Source organism: Anser anser (assembly GCF_964211835.1).
Source record: "Anser anser genome assembly, chromosome: 2".
NCBI lineage: Eukaryota > Metazoa > Chordata > Aves > Anseriformes > Anatidae > Anser > Anser anser.
The window spans coordinates 161,114,558-161,133,682 of NC_139721.1; the positions used below are offsets into that span (position 1 = coordinate 161,114,558).

At 44.2% G+C, this 19,125-nt stretch overlaps 1 protein-coding gene across 8 annotated transcripts in view; it reads right to left on the reverse strand.

Annotated features, from left to right (window-relative positions):
* Positions 1 to 19,125, reverse strand: part of ALS2CL (ALS2 C-terminal like) — a 62,008-nt gene that overhangs the window by 4,234 nt on the left and 38,649 nt on the right. For all 8 annotated transcript variants that reach the window (XM_083824709.1, XM_083824710.1, XM_083824707.1 and 5 more), the window contains exons 4-22: positions 18,989 to 19,054; positions 18,097 to 18,262; positions 17,539 to 17,667; positions 17,096 to 17,215; positions 15,230 to 15,306; positions 14,771 to 14,837; positions 14,042 to 14,238; positions 11,601 to 11,666; positions 10,851 to 10,949; positions 9,787 to 9,945; positions 9,380 to 9,491; positions 7,794 to 7,871; positions 6,196 to 6,323; positions 4,774 to 4,947; positions 4,024 to 4,117; positions 3,301 to 3,458; positions 1,724 to 1,792; positions 1,136 to 1,309; positions 243 to 285 (exon numbers count right to left, since the gene is read on the reverse strand). In XM_083824709.1, the coding sequence (XP_083680835.1) occupies positions 243 to 285; positions 1,136 to 1,309; positions 1,724 to 1,792; positions 3,301 to 3,458; positions 4,024 to 4,117; positions 4,774 to 4,947; positions 6,196 to 6,323; positions 7,794 to 7,871; positions 9,380 to 9,491; positions 9,787 to 9,945; positions 10,851 to 10,949; positions 11,601 to 11,666; positions 14,042 to 14,238; positions 14,771 to 14,837; positions 15,230 to 15,306; positions 17,096 to 17,215; positions 17,539 to 17,667; positions 18,097 to 18,262; positions 18,989 to 19,054 (2,176 nt within the window). The remainder of the gene's footprint in view (positions 1 to 242; positions 286 to 1,135; positions 1,310 to 1,723; positions 1,793 to 3,300; positions 3,459 to 4,023; positions 4,118 to 4,773; positions 4,948 to 6,195; positions 6,324 to 7,793; positions 7,872 to 9,379; positions 9,492 to 9,786; positions 9,946 to 10,850; positions 10,950 to 11,600; positions 11,667 to 14,041; positions 14,239 to 14,770; positions 14,838 to 15,229; positions 15,307 to 17,095; positions 17,216 to 17,538; positions 17,668 to 18,096; positions 18,263 to 18,988; positions 19,055 to 19,125) is intronic.

The following is a 19,125-nucleotide window of genomic DNA, read 5'->3' on the forward strand; positions in this document are numbered from 1 at the left end:
AGTGGAACTGTAGACATCCAAGTGCGTTCAAACTTAGATGTCTTTGAAAAGACACTGACCAGAGCAAATATTCCCACCCAGGAATACTGCTATGCAGTAGTTACAGACCATAACTATCACATGTCATTTAGGATTTCTGAGTGCAGCGCAGGGCCCCTGGGCTCACTCAGGTGGAGCTCAGTCGTTGGCCAACACGTAGCCCCGCACCACCCCAATGACATGACAGAGGTGCTAGCTCTTACCTGGTTGGTGGTCAAGGTGAGATCTTTCAGAGGCCAAAGGTGTCTGAAAGGAGATGACAGAAAAAAAAAAAAAGGTTTAGAAGGCAGATGTCCATGTCTTAACTCCACCCTAAGTCAGTCTTGACTGTTCATATCTCCTCGCTCAACGTGAGGCAGAAGTCACGGTGGTGCACGAGGCTGAGTTCTCTACTCTCATTACATGGCTACAGGAAGAAAAAAAATAGCTGTCATTGACCTGAAATTAGGGTTCATTTCACCCACAGATGCTTCTGTAATAATCAGTGGAGAGCTTTGACACTTTCAGGTGCAATTCTTCTCACTGGGTCTAGACTGAATCACATTGGGATTCTGGGTGTCTTGCTACACCACTGAAACCATTGAGCAGCAGATGACACAGTTTTAGAAAACCTCACATGCCTCTTGAGTCTGAGTCATTAAGTCACTAGTCTTCACATAACACTTCCAAAGATGGATTTTACTGAAGGAATGGGTGAGGGAAACGTCTGGATCCAGAGCCTTTCCCCTGTCTTGAGACTGTGCGCCCACACAGCAGGTACCATTTGGTGGTCTACAGCCCTATCTGAGACACGTTTATAAACTATATCCTATTGTTTCCAAGTTGGAGGAAACCATTTATTTGGCAAGTTAGAAACAAAGAGTTTTGCTAAGGGAAAATCCACTAGTCAGCGTTGTCCTTCTGGACAGCAGTGCAGGCACTCCATGACAGGACTTCCTCCAGCAGCCTAGGAAAGACTTCAGTGCTACAGCTAATGATGGAGCAAGGAAGCAACATGGTATAATTCCTCCCCTCCGTGCCATCAGAACTTTCCCTGGCTGCCAGCTTCCCAGCTGGTATCATCGGAGTATATCCAGAGATGAAAAAGGTCACTTACTTCTGTACATCCAGAAACTCTAGCAGCTTGATGTCAGGAAACAGACTTAGGTCCACAATCCCTTGACAGTAGAGGTCATCTTCTCTTTCATGATAGAGCATGTAGAGCATGAAAAGCTCAGGGTAGAAGCAGGGCAAGATCAACGGCAGGACCACACTGCATGCCTTCTGGTCACTATGGCAGAGATAAGCATAGTTGAGTCCTGTTGGGAAATCTATAATCTAGATATGAGACAAAGCCATGTAGGACTCAACATAAGAGGCAGCTCCTGAGGCTGCAAAGAGACCTGTTCTCCTCTTCTGCCATCTTGCACACAACCAGCCCAGCAGCTGGTGTGAGTTATCTTACAAGGATGCGTCCCACGTGCCTCCAACTCCCCACATCCTTATTCTGCTACAGAACATGATTAGGAGGAGCTGCTGCTCTCCTACAAGCCAAAATACTGAAAGCTTTGAACTCTTAAAGAAAAGTGTGAGATGTAAACCTGAGTCAAATGGACAAATGCAATCAGTTTAGCATTTAATGCATTTTAGAACACACCTCTGGGTTCCAGCAGCCTGAAGCTAAACAGCCAGCGGTGACACCTACCTTGTCTCTCCATCCACACACTTTGCAGGCATTTGGCCTTTCTGTTCCAGTGCCAGATGGAGCAAACCCCTAGAAGAGAAGCAGAACTGTTTTATTTCTCTGAAGGCATATTTTGTATTGTAGGCATCCTGGATTGTTCTACACTGAAACCTCTGATTAAAAGAGCTTTATAGAATGATCCCTGCCTCCAGGAGCTGTTCTTTATCAGCAAACCAAGCCTCACAGTTTGAGGGCATTCTCCATTACCAGCAGCAGATGCCAGAAATGAATCAGTGCTTCAAAACATCTGTATACCTTCTGAAAACTAGGGCAATCATTCCAGAGATCCTAACCGTGGTCTTCATTGAGCACCAGCTCCTTGTATTCTCACTTAAGAAACATGAGGTTTCAGGACATGTCGCGCCAGCCAATTCGTTAATCCTTCTACGAACATTTGAGGATGCTCTACTTTGAAAAAGTAGCTTGGGTTTGTCTTGATATTTCCAAGCCAGACTGCCCAATGCCAAAAAGGGCTGAGGATAGGTTGCCTGTTTTTGGCACAGAAGCATCTCATCTAGTCTAGCATCATCAACGTAGCCAGAGACACGCTGGCTAAGCTCCCCACGCTGCACCTGAAAGGTCTTGAGGCATGAAGCAAGCTTCCCAAGCACCGAGTTTAGAAGCTCACGTGAAGGTTCACACAAACCAACGCTCGGGTTAGCAGCCCTGTTGTACTGCTCATGAACACAGCTCAGATCCCTCCACTTCACCCTGTTTCACAACACAGACATGCAGCAGATGAACTGAATCAAATCTGACTCATTCCCATCAGCTGTGCTGGTGTTTTCAGACTGCCCCAGGAGGGAGAACTCCTCATGGCAGGGCTGGCAGCCTTCCTCAAGTACACAAGGCTGATAACAAAGCTTTTATCCAGCCTCCTCATTTTAAGGCAATATCTTCCCTGAGTGTAGTTAGAGGCAGAGCTCCCCACCTTTGCCTACTGTGGCATTTCTTATATCTCCTACTAAACAGACATTCAAGCAGCAACAGGACCCCAGTCATGCCTTTGATCCTGTCCTTATGTACCCATGGGCACAACCACCTGGCTGAACAAGCTCAGTTTGGAGTTACTACCCACTCCAGCCCAGCCTCAGCAATGCAATCACGCTGCGCGTTACCTCCTGTTGAGTTGAGGCATGATAAGATTAAATTCTTTTTCATTCAGCTATCAATATTGAACACCATTGTTGCATGCTTTGGTATACTTTGCTGCTCTTGTTATTTAATGAGGTTTCTCACTCATATCTGTGCTTGCATAAATGAAGTATATCATGGGTAAGAGCTCACCGAGCTGCTCTATCTCACTGAGGTTTAGTCACATTAAAGCCATGTCTTTTGGGTCACGTACTGAACAATGGATGTGACACAATTCCTATGTCCATAAGAGCTTAGTTATTACAAATATCTCTATCCAACACTGTTTTGAATCAAGTCTCCCAAAAAAAACAATGTGAAATAATGCAGCATTGACGTGAAAGAATTATCCCAGTGGTCTGCTTAACATACCCATTGGAAAGGCCTCAGAGTTCTTTACTTACTGGTAAAACTCCCATATTTTCTTTGCATAGTACTTGACTTCCTCTTGTGCCATAGTCAGCAAGTGTCTGTTGGCCCCAATCCCAGAATATGTTGCCTGAAAAGCTATTGTCAAGGCCTTCAGCAGCTTTCCCAGTGGGTGCAGAGAAGACTTCAACGCCTGCACAATAGAGGAAAATTAAGTTTTACAAGTCCACCTTTGCCACGAGCAGAGGAGAACACGTAAAGGCAATCCAACCTTCTCTTGTCAGCAGAGGAGAACAAGCCTAGAGGTAATCACCTATAATTTTGGTCTATTTTAACTGCCAAGAGCCCATTCTCCTCCCATTATCAGAAAGAAATGTGCTTAGTAGAACTTGCTGCTCTGACGATCTTTGCTGTGATAAGCAAGAGAGAGCAAAGGGTGCTTCAGGGTAAGGCTGTCTGAGTGCAAAACAACTTTGAGTGCATGGAAGTTGATTAATCGTTTCCAGCAGCTGGTTATTCCCTGACACAGCTTGAGAACCGAGTAAAGCATTATCAGCACTTTCCTGGCCTGTATAGCTGCACACAAAATACCCAAAAGGCATGCAAGAAAGCCCTCCTCTTCACAAAGGTATTCACACATTTTAGACAAGACTCTTGAAGTCACTGGCTTTATTGTACGTGCTAACAGAAAGCAAGTTGCTGTGGCCTTTGTTCACATCTGATGGACAGACACAGATCATTGGGGTTTTAAACCTTACCTTCTCTAAATAACGCTGTAGTGACTCCAGTTCCTGGTGGTGGACAAGCTCTTCAAGAATATCTTCTATTTTCCAGGAAACATCCTCAGTCCCCCTGGAAAATTAAGAGGTGAGAAAGAAAAACCATGTAGGAAAGCTTTGGGATAAATCCCAGTTGGTCTTGCAAGTGGATACCAAGGGGACAATGAGACTATTTGAACAAAAGAATTCTACTCTACCCTTTTCAATGGAAATGCCCCACCTACTTGTAGCAGCTGTGGTCACCTAAAACTCATCACCTTCAGGTCCCCTCACAGCCAGCCTGAGTTGCATCCTGCACATGTTCATCTGATATTTTTGAGACATTTTCTTCAAATAAAATGAGTTCAGCTTGAATCTGCTGACGATATCAGGTAGGTCTGCTTTAACTAGCAGAGGAGCCAGTATCGACTGGCCCACATGCAGATGTCTATGTTTAATCAAGTGAATCCCACCTAAATTTTCATATATATATATATATACACATATATATACATATACATATATATATATATATATATATATATATATGAATCAGCCTCAACAGCACAATATTACATACAGACTTAAAAGTCATCCTCCTCCAAGAAAGGGAGAGTGTCATGGACAGGAAAAATGGGGTAATAATGCTTGGGTTTATAGGTTCAATGTAAGGCAGTCTCAAATGTAAACCACTCTCCTCTCTACAAAGATGGGCTCCTCAGTTGCCGCAAAAGCACATGATATTCCCACCTGTGGCAGAAGAGGTATTCCTGAGATTTCCGCAGCTCTTTGCTTGTTTGTATGTGGAACCCTGTAAAAGACTCTTCTGTTTCTTCTTTGCAGCCGGAATGGATGAACTCCAGGAACTGGTCATAGATTCCCTTCCACCTCTTCTCTACTGGGAATTCTTTGAGGCCCAGCTGACTGCACAACAAGACATGGCGTTAGGCTTCTCTGCAACCCCCCTCGCATATTTCAGAGTTCACCTTCAAACACGGGAGGTTCTCCAGAATCAGATATCAACATAAGAACTATGGGAGCTGAGAAGTCAGCAGTGCCTAATTGGTGAGTCAGAAAAAGCAACTCGAGTCTATTTGCCTGGCAATGAGATACTCTGGGTCAAGAAAAACTAATTCCTGCTGCATGGAATGCCAATAATCTTTACTTTACTGATGAATCGATCACCGGTTTTCTGCTCCACTTATGGATATTTCTGAAGATAGAGAGACTATGTAATTCAACTGAAAGCCTACAGAAAAGACAGATAGCAAGGAGACAGTTGAGTGACCACCACCAGTAGCTATTGATGTCTGAAAAGCACAGGAAATAGGAGCTGTTTCTGCAACATAAAAACTCTGATGGACTGGAAGTGCTTTGAGGAGAAAAGAGGAAGAAATTGAACTGGATTTTGCAAGAGGAATTAACCTCAGAGGACAGGAAGCTCTTTTTCCCACAGAGACTCCTTCATTTAAGTTAAATGCCTGAACCCAGGCCCTCCCGGCTGGCAGCCAGAGCATCCCTCTGTGGGGCTCAGCCTAAGGATAAGAGTCTATTCTGAAGCATGTGGCCCAACAGTTTCAGCTCAATTGCTCCTGCCCTGCACTGGCACCACTGCCTGCCGAAGCTCTGATCCTGGCTCCACACCTTCCTCCCCGTAGAGCACAACCCAACCCAAGCCCTTCAGAGCTTCACATGCTGTGCTTCACTCCTCGATTTTTGGTAGCTTTCCTCTCTCTAAAATATCAGTTAGTAATATTTTGGATAGTAGCACAGAGGGTCAGGAAAGGAGCAAGTGATGTATTTTAGCAACCCAGCCTTGCCTGTGTAGCTTCAGACCTGTCTGTATACACAGAAAGGTACGTGCACACACATGAACAAAGCACTCCAAACATTCAGCTTCCAAAACTCTCTCCAGCTTGAGAATGGGAGCAAATCTGGATGGCCAGTGGCAGGACGGGAGAAGAACATCTGGTTTCTGCTTCCCACCAGACATTAAGATTAAATGACAAGATGTACTCTCCCTTCTTCCTTCTCTCCCTGTATAAACACCAGTTTTCAGACCAGCTCTTTTAGGCAAGGACTGCCTTCATCCCTGAAGGGACTGGTCCAGTACTCTTCCAGGTATTGTCAAAACACAAATCACAACCCAAGAAGTCAGCTGGTTTTGCTCACGTTTTGGTTATCCTCTCATCCGGCTGTTCGTTCGATGTATTCAGGATGCCTTGGGTCTGCAGGCCTTGCCCTGATTTGTTAGTAAAGGTTCCCTCCAGGATGAAACCATTGGCAAATGACAGCTTTCCCTGCAACAGAAATACGGTGTTATTCTGCCAAGATCTCATTAGCAAGAGGAAACAAGCTGGACCAAGATCTCAAATTCTCTTTTCAACAGAGCCAGCTCCTGAAACGGTGACTAAGAACAACTTTCAGCACTGAGGTGCACACTTTCAGCACCCAAAACAATAGTGTCATTAAGGTAGTGATCGCTGGAGACAATACATCTCTGCTGTCGAATGACATGTAGAATTTTGGAGGGTGAAGACATCACTGAGTAAGACTCTTGTAAGACTCTATTTTACAAGTAGACAGTATCTTTTTTTTAAGTTATAAAATGTTTCTGGCTTAAAACACATGAAACTGCAATTTCTCCTCTATTTTTCCTCTACTTGTTAAAACCACAAACAAGTTTGGCCTCAGGGGTATAGGGAAACATATGATATTCACCACAAAAGCTTTCAAAATATTTTCTGCTACCAAGAAAAACCTTAAACTCTCTGGGGAAAATACAGGAGAAGACAGGCAGTAGCTTGATTCAAACTTGAAAGGTTTTAATTAAACCAAATCCAAAGTTAAACAATATCGTAATTAATCTGGCTTCCAATGCAAGACTGAAATCCTTACTGCTCATAGCAGGAGGCATTCTGTCTTGAGATAATGAGCAGATTTTTCTAAACTAACCACCAAACTAAACATTAATTTTGGAGGGAGCTGCATCTTAAAACTCGGAGCAGTCTCTGCAACTTCACCCTAACACCTCTGGCTGAAGAAGATTATGACACAAGCACTTCCTCCCATGACAAGTCAGTAAATGACGGGGCTAAGTTGCAATTGCTACCCTCACCAAGTATCTATTTTGACATCAGCTCAGTCTGATTTGACCACACACTTCCCGTCAGACTTGCCATGCGTTTCTGCAACAACCCAGAGGACTAGTTTTCCCTGCAACGGGGCACTTGATGAACACTTTAACCAGATATTTCAGTTAAAGATCAACTGAAAAATGCTGAACATGTCAGCGCAGTAGCCAGATTGTAAAATTAAGCTTCCAAGATCCCTCAGCTATGTTAACATCTGGGTTATGCTAGCAGAGCACTGGTACTGCAGCTCTGTTTGCTTCAAGCATCATTTCCTGTGCTCCCAAACCACTACAAAGGCAAAAACATTTGTTCTAAGAATACAGGAACATCCTAACTGCAGCTGTGAAGTGCAGCCAAAAATCTCCCGCAAACAACAGCAACGACAAAAAACAAAAACAAAAACAAAGCCTTGTATAAAAAGAAAAAACAAAACAAATAAAGCCTCCATCTTCCTGCCTCTTGAAATCTCTTAGCTGCAGCCTCCCTTCTGTAAATGAAAAAGATAACAAGAGGGGGAAGGGAATAACAAGAAAATGTTATTTTTTGGAGGGAGGGGGCATGAAACTTTGAAGAATCTATTGGCCTTCTAGAAAGCAAGCAACCATATGGAATGGGAGAGATGAACTAAATGCTCACCTTTCCAACAAAGGTTAGGTCTTCTGTGAAGTTTCCTTCATAGACTGAGTCATCTTCCAAGAGCAGAATCCCAGAACCCTTCGTGTGAAAAGCACAAGCAATGAGTTCATGACACTAACTCCCTCCCTACTCCAGTTCATCTAGAAACAACCAATGGTTCAGACTATTTACGGGCTGCAGGTTCTGAAAACCTTTATGAAAGCTCAACATATGACCTGCAACGCCCAAGAGGAAAGCAAGGAGGTGTTCTAGAGACAGCCCATTAGGCATCCCAGCATGGAGGAGATGTACAGGGTAGTCGGGTGGTTTTAAGTGACAGTAATACTACATTTATTTCCTTAAAATAAGGAAGAAATGGCAGCTTCCTACTCTACGAGTGGCCACCAAGAATTGTGATATGGATCAAATTCATGGCCCTCCTGAACCTATGACCTCCTGGTGACTGTAGCCAATTGTGTCATTCTTTGTAAGAGAAAAGAGGAAGACAGCTGCCGTGGAGAATTAGATTTGTCCCTTGCTTTGCAGTCAATGGGGCTTTAATGAGCTGTTCCTAAGCACACATGAAATGACTCTTTCCATTACCTCCCAACTCCCAGGGCTGCTTACAGTAGCACGCATTTCAGAGGAAGAGCACCAAAATGCAGAACAGACACAGAACAATTTATGCCAGTGGGGTAAGATTCTTCTCACTAGGGCTTGGCCCAAGGTTTGAGCCCAACAGTTTATACATACCCATACCAGCCAGAAAATGTGGTCACTTTTAGAGTTGTAACACATTTTCCGCTGGAACGGTTTTCTTGATGGGAAGTGCCCTTTTTTGGCAAAAATAAAAGGTTTCCATGGGAAGCTTCTTGGCCATACCAATTTTCCACTAGGAAAACTGAAGAGATTGCTCCCACCCGGAAGCCTTGTGAAGTTAAAGGAGCCTTTGGCAGCTGGCAGACCAAAAGACAGCTTTATTTTGGTTCCCTGCAGATGGAACTGTTATGGAAAGCCCTTCCAACAGAGTTTCCATGCTAAACATTTTGTCCTAATTCGGTGTGAGGGGAGGGGGTTGTTTGTTTTTTTAAGTGCGTATTTTTCATGAAAAGAAATGCTTTTATTTCCAAGCCAGCTGTCCTATGCCAGTCCCTTTTCCTTTCTACACCAACGTCTAAATTTTCAATGAACTGGAAAGACAGCTAAGCATAGGTAAGCTCACATTGGCAAGGTAAAGACTTGATGATATCCAACACAGACATAGCATTGCATATACTAGCACAGCACTTCGCATGAGTTCTGTTCTATACTTGTGACCTGATGGTCAGTTGAACAGTAAAGCTTACAAAGTGCCTTAGCATGAGCAAGGAGAAGAGAGTCTCCCACATAGTTACTACCTGTACCTCGTGAAGGTGATAATAAATGGAAGATTTCATCTAGGCTTTGTTCTTCAAAAATGTTATTGTGGTAAAACATCAATGCTTAAGTTTTTCTTGCCATCTATTTTCCCTCACAGATTAATTATGAAGGAAAATCTTAATCTTGTCTTTGATGGGGGAATTCCATGTCCCACCAACACCAAGAGTCCACTGAAAATGGATACTTACCACCATTTTGTCAGCATGAAATGTCCTTTGATAGCAGACACCTGACTGGGTGACTACAATGCCTTGTCCATGTTTGTGATCATCGAGCCATGTACCTATGTATCTCTCCCCTCTAGAATGCAATAGAAAACATTTTTTTTTTCTCTATTTCACTACATTTTAGTCAATCTGATGTATCACCTACTGAGGCTAGGTTTAACTGATATAGTGTTCCCACACAGCATAAAAGCCAGATTTATTGCACGAACTCAACTCTGCAATTCCCCAGGAGTTCAGGCCTTATAGCAGAGACTGAACACGTTCCTCCTTCCCAATTCCCTCTGTCAGAACATAAGGCTTTCCCTGTGCCAATAGAGGGGGAAAACTCTCAGGCACCTAAAGCCATCACTGATCCATACCACCTTTACCTGTCTTTGTCTTCCCAGACTCCATATCCATTCTTCTTGTCATTTTCCCACTGTCCTGTGTATTTAAATGGATGCTCAGCTGAGTGGTTCTCCAGTATCCCAAACCCTTGACGCACGTTGTCTTTGAAGTAGCCTTTGTAGACCATATCGTTCCCATACCTGCAGGGAGAGATACAAACAGAATCCAAGACTGTGCCTATTTGATAGCTTCTACTGAAGCAGCAAACCAGGAAACTGAGTACATTGGGCACATCTGCCTGCCAAATATTACACTCACTTGACTGTTATCTCTGGAGCCTCTAGTTGTCCACTATTAGGAACATACATCATGCAAGCTAATCGCTTCACAGATGGCTTTCAACATTATCTGAGCACACAACACTTAGGGTTTCCAGTTGTCCTCTGAGAGGCTACTCTGTGCTTGACCTCTTGCCAACCAGATCCCAGTGACATCAGGTTAATCCAGGGTGGGAGTAGATCAGATCAAGCAGGAAGACAGATCTGCCTTCACCTTTCTTTTCCCACCCCTTCTGCTACTGTTTCTGGCCTTCTAAACTGAAGGGAGATGGAAGGTAAGGCTGGGACACTGCCATATGCCCACAATAGGGTGCTTTACAGACCAGGATCCATCCAAATCCCCACAGCACCACTTTGAGACACAGTTGTGCAAACGACTGTTCCCAGAAGCATCTGGCACTCCACTTCCCAAATTAAGCTCTGGGTTTAAGCTCAGAATTTGAGTGAGCAGGAGAAGCAAACTGGGGGAAGCAGTCCACTTCAGGATAATGGTTATGACTCCCAGACCAACAATCCCATCCACCATTAAGGAACCTACTCTACATAAGGTTTAGTTCAGACAGCATGGCCAGCTGAGAGAGCACGCTATATGCTCCTCCAAGTCTGTCCAGGGCTGATGGCACACCATGCACTCTCTGCTCTCAAACACAAGCACAAATACCCAGCAACATCCTCACCGATAGAGCACAGAGGTAGTTACAATGGTTATAGCTTGTTGGGAAGCTATAACCATCTTTAACCAGAGTCCATCTTTGGGTTTTACTTACTCACAGATTCCATAGCCTCTCATCTTGCCCTCGTACCAGTGGCATTTATAGCAGTCATACCGGTCTTCAGATCGGCGAGGGACAAGGCATATTCCAAACCTACAGGGTGCACATGGTGGAGGTCAGCACTACAATGTGACTCAGTTGTATTGGATGAAATTTAAAAACTAAGGACCTGCCAAAGTGATTTACATGGCTGGGGCCAGTTCTACCTCTGACATTAATGAAATGTTTTCTTAACCCCAGCACTAAGTATTTGAGACACTTTATCCCTTTAAAATCTAGCTTATTCTGGAACTCATTTAGAAATACCAAGTCTAAAAGTCTTATTTTCAAAACGTTTTAGAAAAATAATGTTTGAATTTCATAGTATGGTCTCTTTCCCTCTGAAAAAATCTGATTTGAGATTTTTAAAAGATATCAAAAAATTATTTTTCAAGGTATTTTATGTGAATGAATTCACCTAGATTTAGAGATCAAAGGTGAGATTCATCCAGCCAAATGGACATGTCTCCATCTGAACAGGTCATCTGCATGCTCTCCCTTTTTTGTAGTCACTGGCAATCCACTCACTAAGTTACAACTCACTGAGCCTAATGCAGGGGTCCAGAATAGGTCACATAAATTGGGCTCTAGCAGTAAATAGAGCCCCTATGCAAGATAAGCAGCTTCTCTGTATCTCTAAGAGGAACTATTTTTTAGCTTACTTTGAAAGTAAAAAATGCTTTGGGATTTTTCTTTAAGGCTTACCCATGCTCCAAGCCTTCTTTGAAATCTCCAACGTGGTTGCGTCCATCACGCCACTTCACTGTCCCCCTGCAATTTGAAGGGAGAGTTACACAAATAAGATCACCAGCAGCGTACACAATTGCAACAGAAGTTATCAATAGCCTAGGGACTGCTAACATCAGAACGTTTCCTCAGGGGACAGGGAGAGAGAGTTCTCCAGGCACCTCTGGGATCTTGGATTGCATCGAAGGGTTTTGATACCATAAGGATTTCATGTCCTGGAATGAGCTGGAAGAATCTTCTTCCAAATTCTTTTATCTCAAAATCATTTTGTAGAGTTGCTGGGTCATTCATTTATGACAGTGTATATGATTCTTTTTTAATTGAAGCATTGCACATGATTAAGCCAGCTGACATTCCAGCACGGCACATCCCTGTAGACAAGTTAATGACACCACAGCCCAGAAATTCATTCATTCATTCTACCAGGCACAATGAAAACAAAAGAGATGAGTGCTGGCCTAGAGGAATTGTATCTTTCCATCTGTTTTGTACTGGGGTTGTAGAAATGATTACACAAGGTAACAATGCAACAATGAGACTGGAACTGTCGGTGCGATGCAATGGTCAAATTATTGCACAACCATGCCCAGCTGTGAATGAATTTCCTCCCCCTTCCTCTCCCACTCCACCCACACCCACTCACTGTTTTAACTCTTGCAACAGCCCGGACACAGCCAGTTCCCTACATGTTCCCAGCCAAAGACAGTGCAAGTTGGTGCAGTACCAAAACCCCGACATGTTGTCTTGACTTTCACCAAGGTTGTTTTTAACACCTACACGTGGCAGACTCTTTTTTGGGTTTTAAGATACAGGGAAGTGGTCAGATCCAATTAAGTGGATTTAAAATACATCTCCTTTTGCTTTGTTAGTTTGAATGGAAGCAAAAGAGAGCAAAACAAACAGAACGCCAGCTCCAGCCATGGGGGTGGTTCAAGCAGGACTGTTTCTTTCCTCCACTTTGAGGCATCAGGAGTACTGGGACAAAAAGACAAAGAGGTGGACAAGCCATCATGGCCAGCTTTGCTCTTCTGTAACCCTGTACTAGTATCAAGTCATATAGGAGAGCAGTTTCAGCAATGGGAATGACAGCAAGCAACTGAAAGCCCAGGTATTAGAAGCGCCACAAGTCACTTAGTTCTGCCATGAGTTTCTTGGGATGCCTCAGTCAAGTCACTTAATCTGAAGCAACGGAGGTTACTTCTTCATCACATTTCTTCCAACCCAAAGATAGGAGGAGGCAAAGAGCAACAAGCAGTGCTTGTCCCTCTGTGTCTGCACAGAGTGGTTTTCTAATCTCATTTTCTAGTTTAATTGGGATAACAGTGTTGGGGAAGGTGGGGATGATGTGAGGGACTGCCTCAAGCATAGCCCTGCTTCAAACACCTATTTAATGCTGTTCTGAAGCAAGGCACAAGCTCTTCCACAAAAGATTCAGGATCAAGCTTTTGATTCTGGATATTCTGATTATTTTTGGGCTCTTTCAAACCAAGTCTTTAAACCCTTTTTGCTTCAATAGAAACAAACCATGTATAAAAGCTGTATAAAACTCAGAAAGTATAAAAATCCCATAGCAACCTTTTTGTCTGAGGAGGTTGGTCATATTTGAGTTTTCTTCACAAAAACATAGGCTGTGTCCTTTGTCAAATAGATTTTGATTGGGACCATTTAACTTTTCTTTTATAAATTCTTCCCCTTTGGCATAGCTAATTCTTAAACTTGGTTTGGGTTTAGTGAAATGTTCTCATGTTCCCAAGAAATGCATTTAAGCATCTTTTGCATTTAATGAATTAAAAAAAAAATCTCCGATAATTGTTCAGATGTTAAAATACATTTTGATAGCATCAGAGAAAATGCTTCACTTCTCACACGCAGAGTTTTTTGTTTTATTTTTTTTCCTTATCACAATGGTAAGATTTTATGCCTCAGGCTGAGATCCTGATAATAAGCATTGGCTCAAGTCTGAGCCCTAATTACAGGCATAATTCAGTGAAGCGCCTCCAATGTGATCACTGCCACATTAGGGGCAGCCTCTACAATTTACTACATAAACTGGTATCATTAGCAAGATATCTGCAAGATGTAGATCATGTGGCAGGACTCATACTTTCACCAAGCCCTGAAAGCAAGCAAATATGTCCCAGCTGCCCCCAAATCTGTCCTCAACACCAGATTTCCCTGTGGAAACAAGCAAGGTATGAACCAGAGAAGCCAGCACATCCCAGGAGATCACCAGCCCCCAGTCTGTGGTCCAGATCCTTGGCATGGGATGCACCCACCCATGTCCACAGCCACCTATATATCCACTGGTGCATTCACTGGATCCAAGCAGCACTATGTCAAGACATCAGGCCATCCTTGCATATTTGTGCTCAGGAAAGGGGAAAAAAAAGTCTCCTTACTTGCCATGAGGCTTTCCCCAGTGCCACTCGCCCTCATAGGATGCGCTTTTGAACTTGCTCTCAAGCCTGAAGACGTAGGTGAAGAAGCGGCAGGACGGGGGCTCGGTGCCTTCTCCTGTCTTACCCCACAAAGGGAAATCTCGCTTCCCATTCAAAGCCTGGCGGATGGCTTGGTTCAGCTTCCACTGCCAAACAGCCTGGGAAGAGAGGAAGAGGAGCGCTGAAGGAACAAGCGAAGAAAGCCAAATGGTTCACAGCAAGAGATAGTTCAGGAGAAGCAGAAGAAGCCATGGGGCTCCCACTAATTCTGTGACGTTCAGCTGGCTGAGCTGGTGGGTTATGGCCCACCTGTCCTGTTCTGTTCCCAGCTCCACTTCCAGCACCCCATCCTCTTCCACCTACTACCCAGTATCTGAGCCACCTTGATGAGGTATTGGCTCCATGGAGAAAAAGACATGCTACTTATTATTCTGCTTAAAACAATCAAAAAATGGCAAAAGTCACACACAAAAAAGGTTTCAGCTGCATTTAAGCAGCTGCAGACCCCACTAATCTGTCTTCGGATCAGGAAGCATAAATCCTGATGCTTACTGATATGTCAGCTTCCACTCAGTAGTCAACATTTTGCTCCCACTATGGAGCTGTCATCCCCTCTACGCCATTTCCCTATTTCAAGGCTCTTCACGTGATACTTTCAGGTGAAACAGAAAGGCCCTAACCGCTGCTAACCTTCATCTGTGGGTCTTTGGCAGAGAGAAAGAATGTTTCTTCTGGGGTTATAACACGGAGTCCATACCTGTGAAGCAAAAGACATTGCAGAGACTCTGAAAAACATGTTTCTCAGTCAAACAGAAGCTTCCCCCCCCAGAAGCTAATGCCAGTTTGACAGCCAATTTTCTCCTTCTGGAGAGGGACTCAACTATCAAGTCATCTTTGTTCTCTAGGTCTGCTACCCAAATCATTTTATTACTAACTGATTTCAAAATGCCATCAAACACAAGCAATGCAAGTCCAAGCTGCTGTGATCCCATCTGAGAAGTGCTGCAATCAATTGCCCGTAGCCCAGAACCAACCCCACTAGGGAGAAAGGAACTGAGATAGAGTTTTGAACCATTATCTCAGTTCCACAATCAAGTAATTAAGTTGAAAACTTCCCCCCACACCTCCAAGAGGAGATTTTTTACTTACTGTCCTGGAGCTGATTTCTCCCTGCAGTTTTCATCTACCCACACAAGCTTCAGATCAAAGCTCTGAAAGCTGTTGCCCTGGAACAAAAGGGAGAAGATGTTATGTTGATATAAACCCTACACTTTGCCCTTGCTTTGTCAATCCATTGAACAGCAGAGCAAGATAGACAGCACAGTAAATTGGCTTTTTTTGTAGTCCATGTATCTATCTCATAGTACGATGATGGATCTCAGAGACTGAAAAAAAAAAGTAGGGGAAGGAAAAAAATTCTCAGTTTATCACTTACAACTGGTGGTCCATAAATCCATGGCTCTGCCACTAACAGTAACAGACCTTCTGTTCCAAGACACCTTTTAGACAGTATTCATCTCTAGTAGAGTTTCTTCCCTATTGTATGGAAACAGTCCCAAATCATCCCTGACACAAGGCTCTCTTATCTAGGATCTGGACTCAATGACAAAGTCACACAGTGGCCTCTGAGGACATTCAAAGAGTTACTACTTTAATCAAGAAGGCAACAAACATAAGAAATAGTTGAAATATTAGGTAAAGACTGTTTAAATGTTACACCTCCCTTCACTGTTTAAAGTCTGGGTGCCTACATTACAGTTTATGTCTGTAGGATGTAGTCGAGCCAGGTTGGGTACTGGCACCATGGAGTTCACCATGAGATAATCACTGATGTATCCACCAGATTTGGGGAAAAAAGGGAGAAATGAAGGTTGGGATTCCCAGCACCAGAGCCCCGATCAGCAGTCCCCTGCTAGTAGCTGAAGATAACCAGTTCAATCCCAGTTCAGTTATGTCTCCACATGCCCCAATAACAGTCACAGCAGCAGATGAGACGCAGTGGGTGGAAACCATTGGCTGAACAGAGATGTCTACAATGTAGATATCTCCCCATCAGATGGTTACCCTGGGCTTTCATCCCAGGGAGTTGGGGGCATGATTCAACTCATCCCAGTTTTGGCACCTAAAACAGGCCAGATGAACCGCGCCCAGGCAGCGCGTGTTCCTCTCCCCTGACTGCAAAGGGAGCCCGGGGGGATTTGCTCACAGCGAGATCACTGCAGCACTAAGAAACCTGCTACATGAAGCTGAACAAAATAATTGCTACCCCATTTCCTGAGGCCTAGGCCCTGACAGCCGAGCTGCTCGGCGTTATCACAAGGGCCTGTGTTTGAAGGAGGCTGTGGGATGCATCAGCTCACATGGCAGTCATGTTTAGGCACCTGGGGCACTGGCACATCACTAAAGGAAAAGCAGAGCGAGGTGCGTGTGAGGAGAGCCAGACTAGATTACAGGTGCCGTCAGTCAGATCAAGCCAAGCTGGACTTCGTTAACATGCTGCAGAACAGCTTTGAACAAACGCTGTGTGCTCATCCATGGCTGCAGACACTCCCTGTCTGCTCCACACCCTGGCCCCAAATCCCTGAAAAAGCCCCAAGAATGCCTACAACTTCTGCACACATGCCACTAGCAGGGTGAGCCACGAAACATCGTATTTAGTCCTATGCTCAAGTGTTTACAGTGTGAGATTTTTGACCCATCAGAACCCCTTTGAGTGAGCAAGGACAAAAATCAACAGATCCACGTGCAGGCATGGGCTTGGGTTATTAAAAAAGTGTCTGTGACAGTTAGATAGTACACAATTACCAAGGAAGAAGATGTGTGGATGCTCCTCTATTCTTACATCACTAGGCTTTCTTCTCTTACTCTCCACTGCAAACTACAGGTGCGTGGATCAAAGATAAGGTTTTGCAAATAGCCAAGCTCTGCTGCAGTTTCAACATTACAAGAATATGAATTTTAGTGTCGTTCATCTGTGCTGCCCTTCCAATCCCCCTGAAAGGCTGGAAAATTCACCTGAATTAAGACAAGGACGTCATCAAAGAGCAAGATCCTGTCTGATCGATTTGTGCTGGCAGAGATGGGAAGATTTCTGCTATCCTCCAGCAGCCTCCTTTCAGGAACACACAGCATGTCCTGCAAAAAGCACCACAAAGGTGAAGGTTATGGACCAAGAGCATCAGGAAACATCACAGTTGGAAGAGGACATCCAACTCAAACCAACAGTTCCTGCAGAGGCCAGATGCCTCTTGGCACAAGCTGACAGTGACAGCAGAACTGGACACAGGGTTCAACTTCTAAAGCAGCTAGTGACTATAATGTTTCTTCAAGGTTTCCACACTGCCCTGCTGGTTTCCAAATGAAGCTCCAGATGCCTGATCCATATCAAATTTTCTCCATGGTCAAGCAGACCTCCCAAGGATCCCCTTGCCAATATACACACTGTATCTGTGACTCACTGTGAATTTGTAGCCCAAGGATTTCCATAAGGTCTTGGTAAAACAAGCTTCATCCAGGACTTGGCTGATGAAAGACTCCAGCTTCACATATTCCTTGACAGCACTGGTAATCACATCTTTTTCAGAGCCCTGATAAAGGAAGGCAGGACTTGATCAATGCTTCAGTCATGGGTATGCACGGCATCAGGCTACAGCTAACCAAAGCCCTCAGCAGCTCTGAATTCAAAGGACTAATGAAGGTTAATCCTCCAAACCCTCCCAGCTCTAACATCATCCATACCACCAGCAGAAGTGTGCAGCCTTAGGTCAGTTACTTGACCCTTTGCAGCTCCTCTCTATGACAAGTAGCTCAGACTATGCTGGAGGACCCACTGCTCATTGCTTTGAGATCTTCGGGTGGACTGTGCTCCACCAGTGCTGGTTAACACCACCTTGGTTGTCCACTGGAAAGCGTTTTCCAGCCTGCTTTGGATTCCCTCCCACCACCACAAAGCCCCATAAGTTCTCCATAAGATGTTACTTATCTGGCTCGTGTTAACATCACACAAAGGCCCCTACCTCTTTGAGAACCTCGTTCAGCTTGGTGAGGAGCAGTATGTATTGCTCGATGTGGTCCCGGATCGGTTTGTGGAGGACAGTGTATAAGGCCAGTGACATGGAGGTCTCAGAGGTGAAGTCCGTGAGGAATTGTTTCAGCACTGTCTTATGGTGCTTCCAGGCTTCACTGCAAGGTGGCGAATTAAGAGAAAGGCCCATCAACTAGTCCTTCTGCAAACTGCTGCTACTCTGCCTTCCAAGCTCTATAGGCTACCTCACTCCCAGAAAAGATATTAAAAGACTTCAAAGAGCAGGAGATAACATAGTGCAAATGTTTGCACACCAAACACACCAAAATAAGACAATGAGGAAAAAAGCTTCATTTGTTCTGTCTCTGGCCCAGCTGTTCTTGCAAATACAAATCACACCCACAGATGCACGGAATATGGCATAACTTCCATGATGGTTTGTGCACCGAATGACTCAGATATAGTGATTATAAATCTTCTCATGCCCTGCTCTCATGCTTTCATTTGCTATTTTCCATGAGACTCTGACAATATCCGGAACAAGCAGTGGAAACTCCCTGCCAGATTCCCACAAAATGCTTTTTCAGATCCCACTCCTTCCCTGAACTCCCAAATTTATTGGATTCCTCTCCCCCAAATGTCTGAATTGTGCCTACTACAAAGGAGACGGAGGGAGATCAGCAGGGGAAACCTTTCAGCAGCTGCTGTGGTCTCAGAAGCCTGCAGGAGCAGCCACTCTGGTCAGTTCAGAGGAGAGACAGCTGGACCACGACACAGAGATTGATCACCAAAAGGTGTAGTGCTGTTCACTCTCGTTTAGTGTCTTAACACTTACAGTATCGCTGTGTTCCTATCAGCCCTTAAAATACACATTTTTCACTGACCTTTTGCTCTTTGTGGCATGTTCGAAGCCATGGACTACAACGTAGTTGGCAAAAGTGACGAAATATCTGTTGGTAAATAAAACACAAACACACAAACACGAGTTGAGTTAGAGATGCATATTAGCTATGAGGTTAAG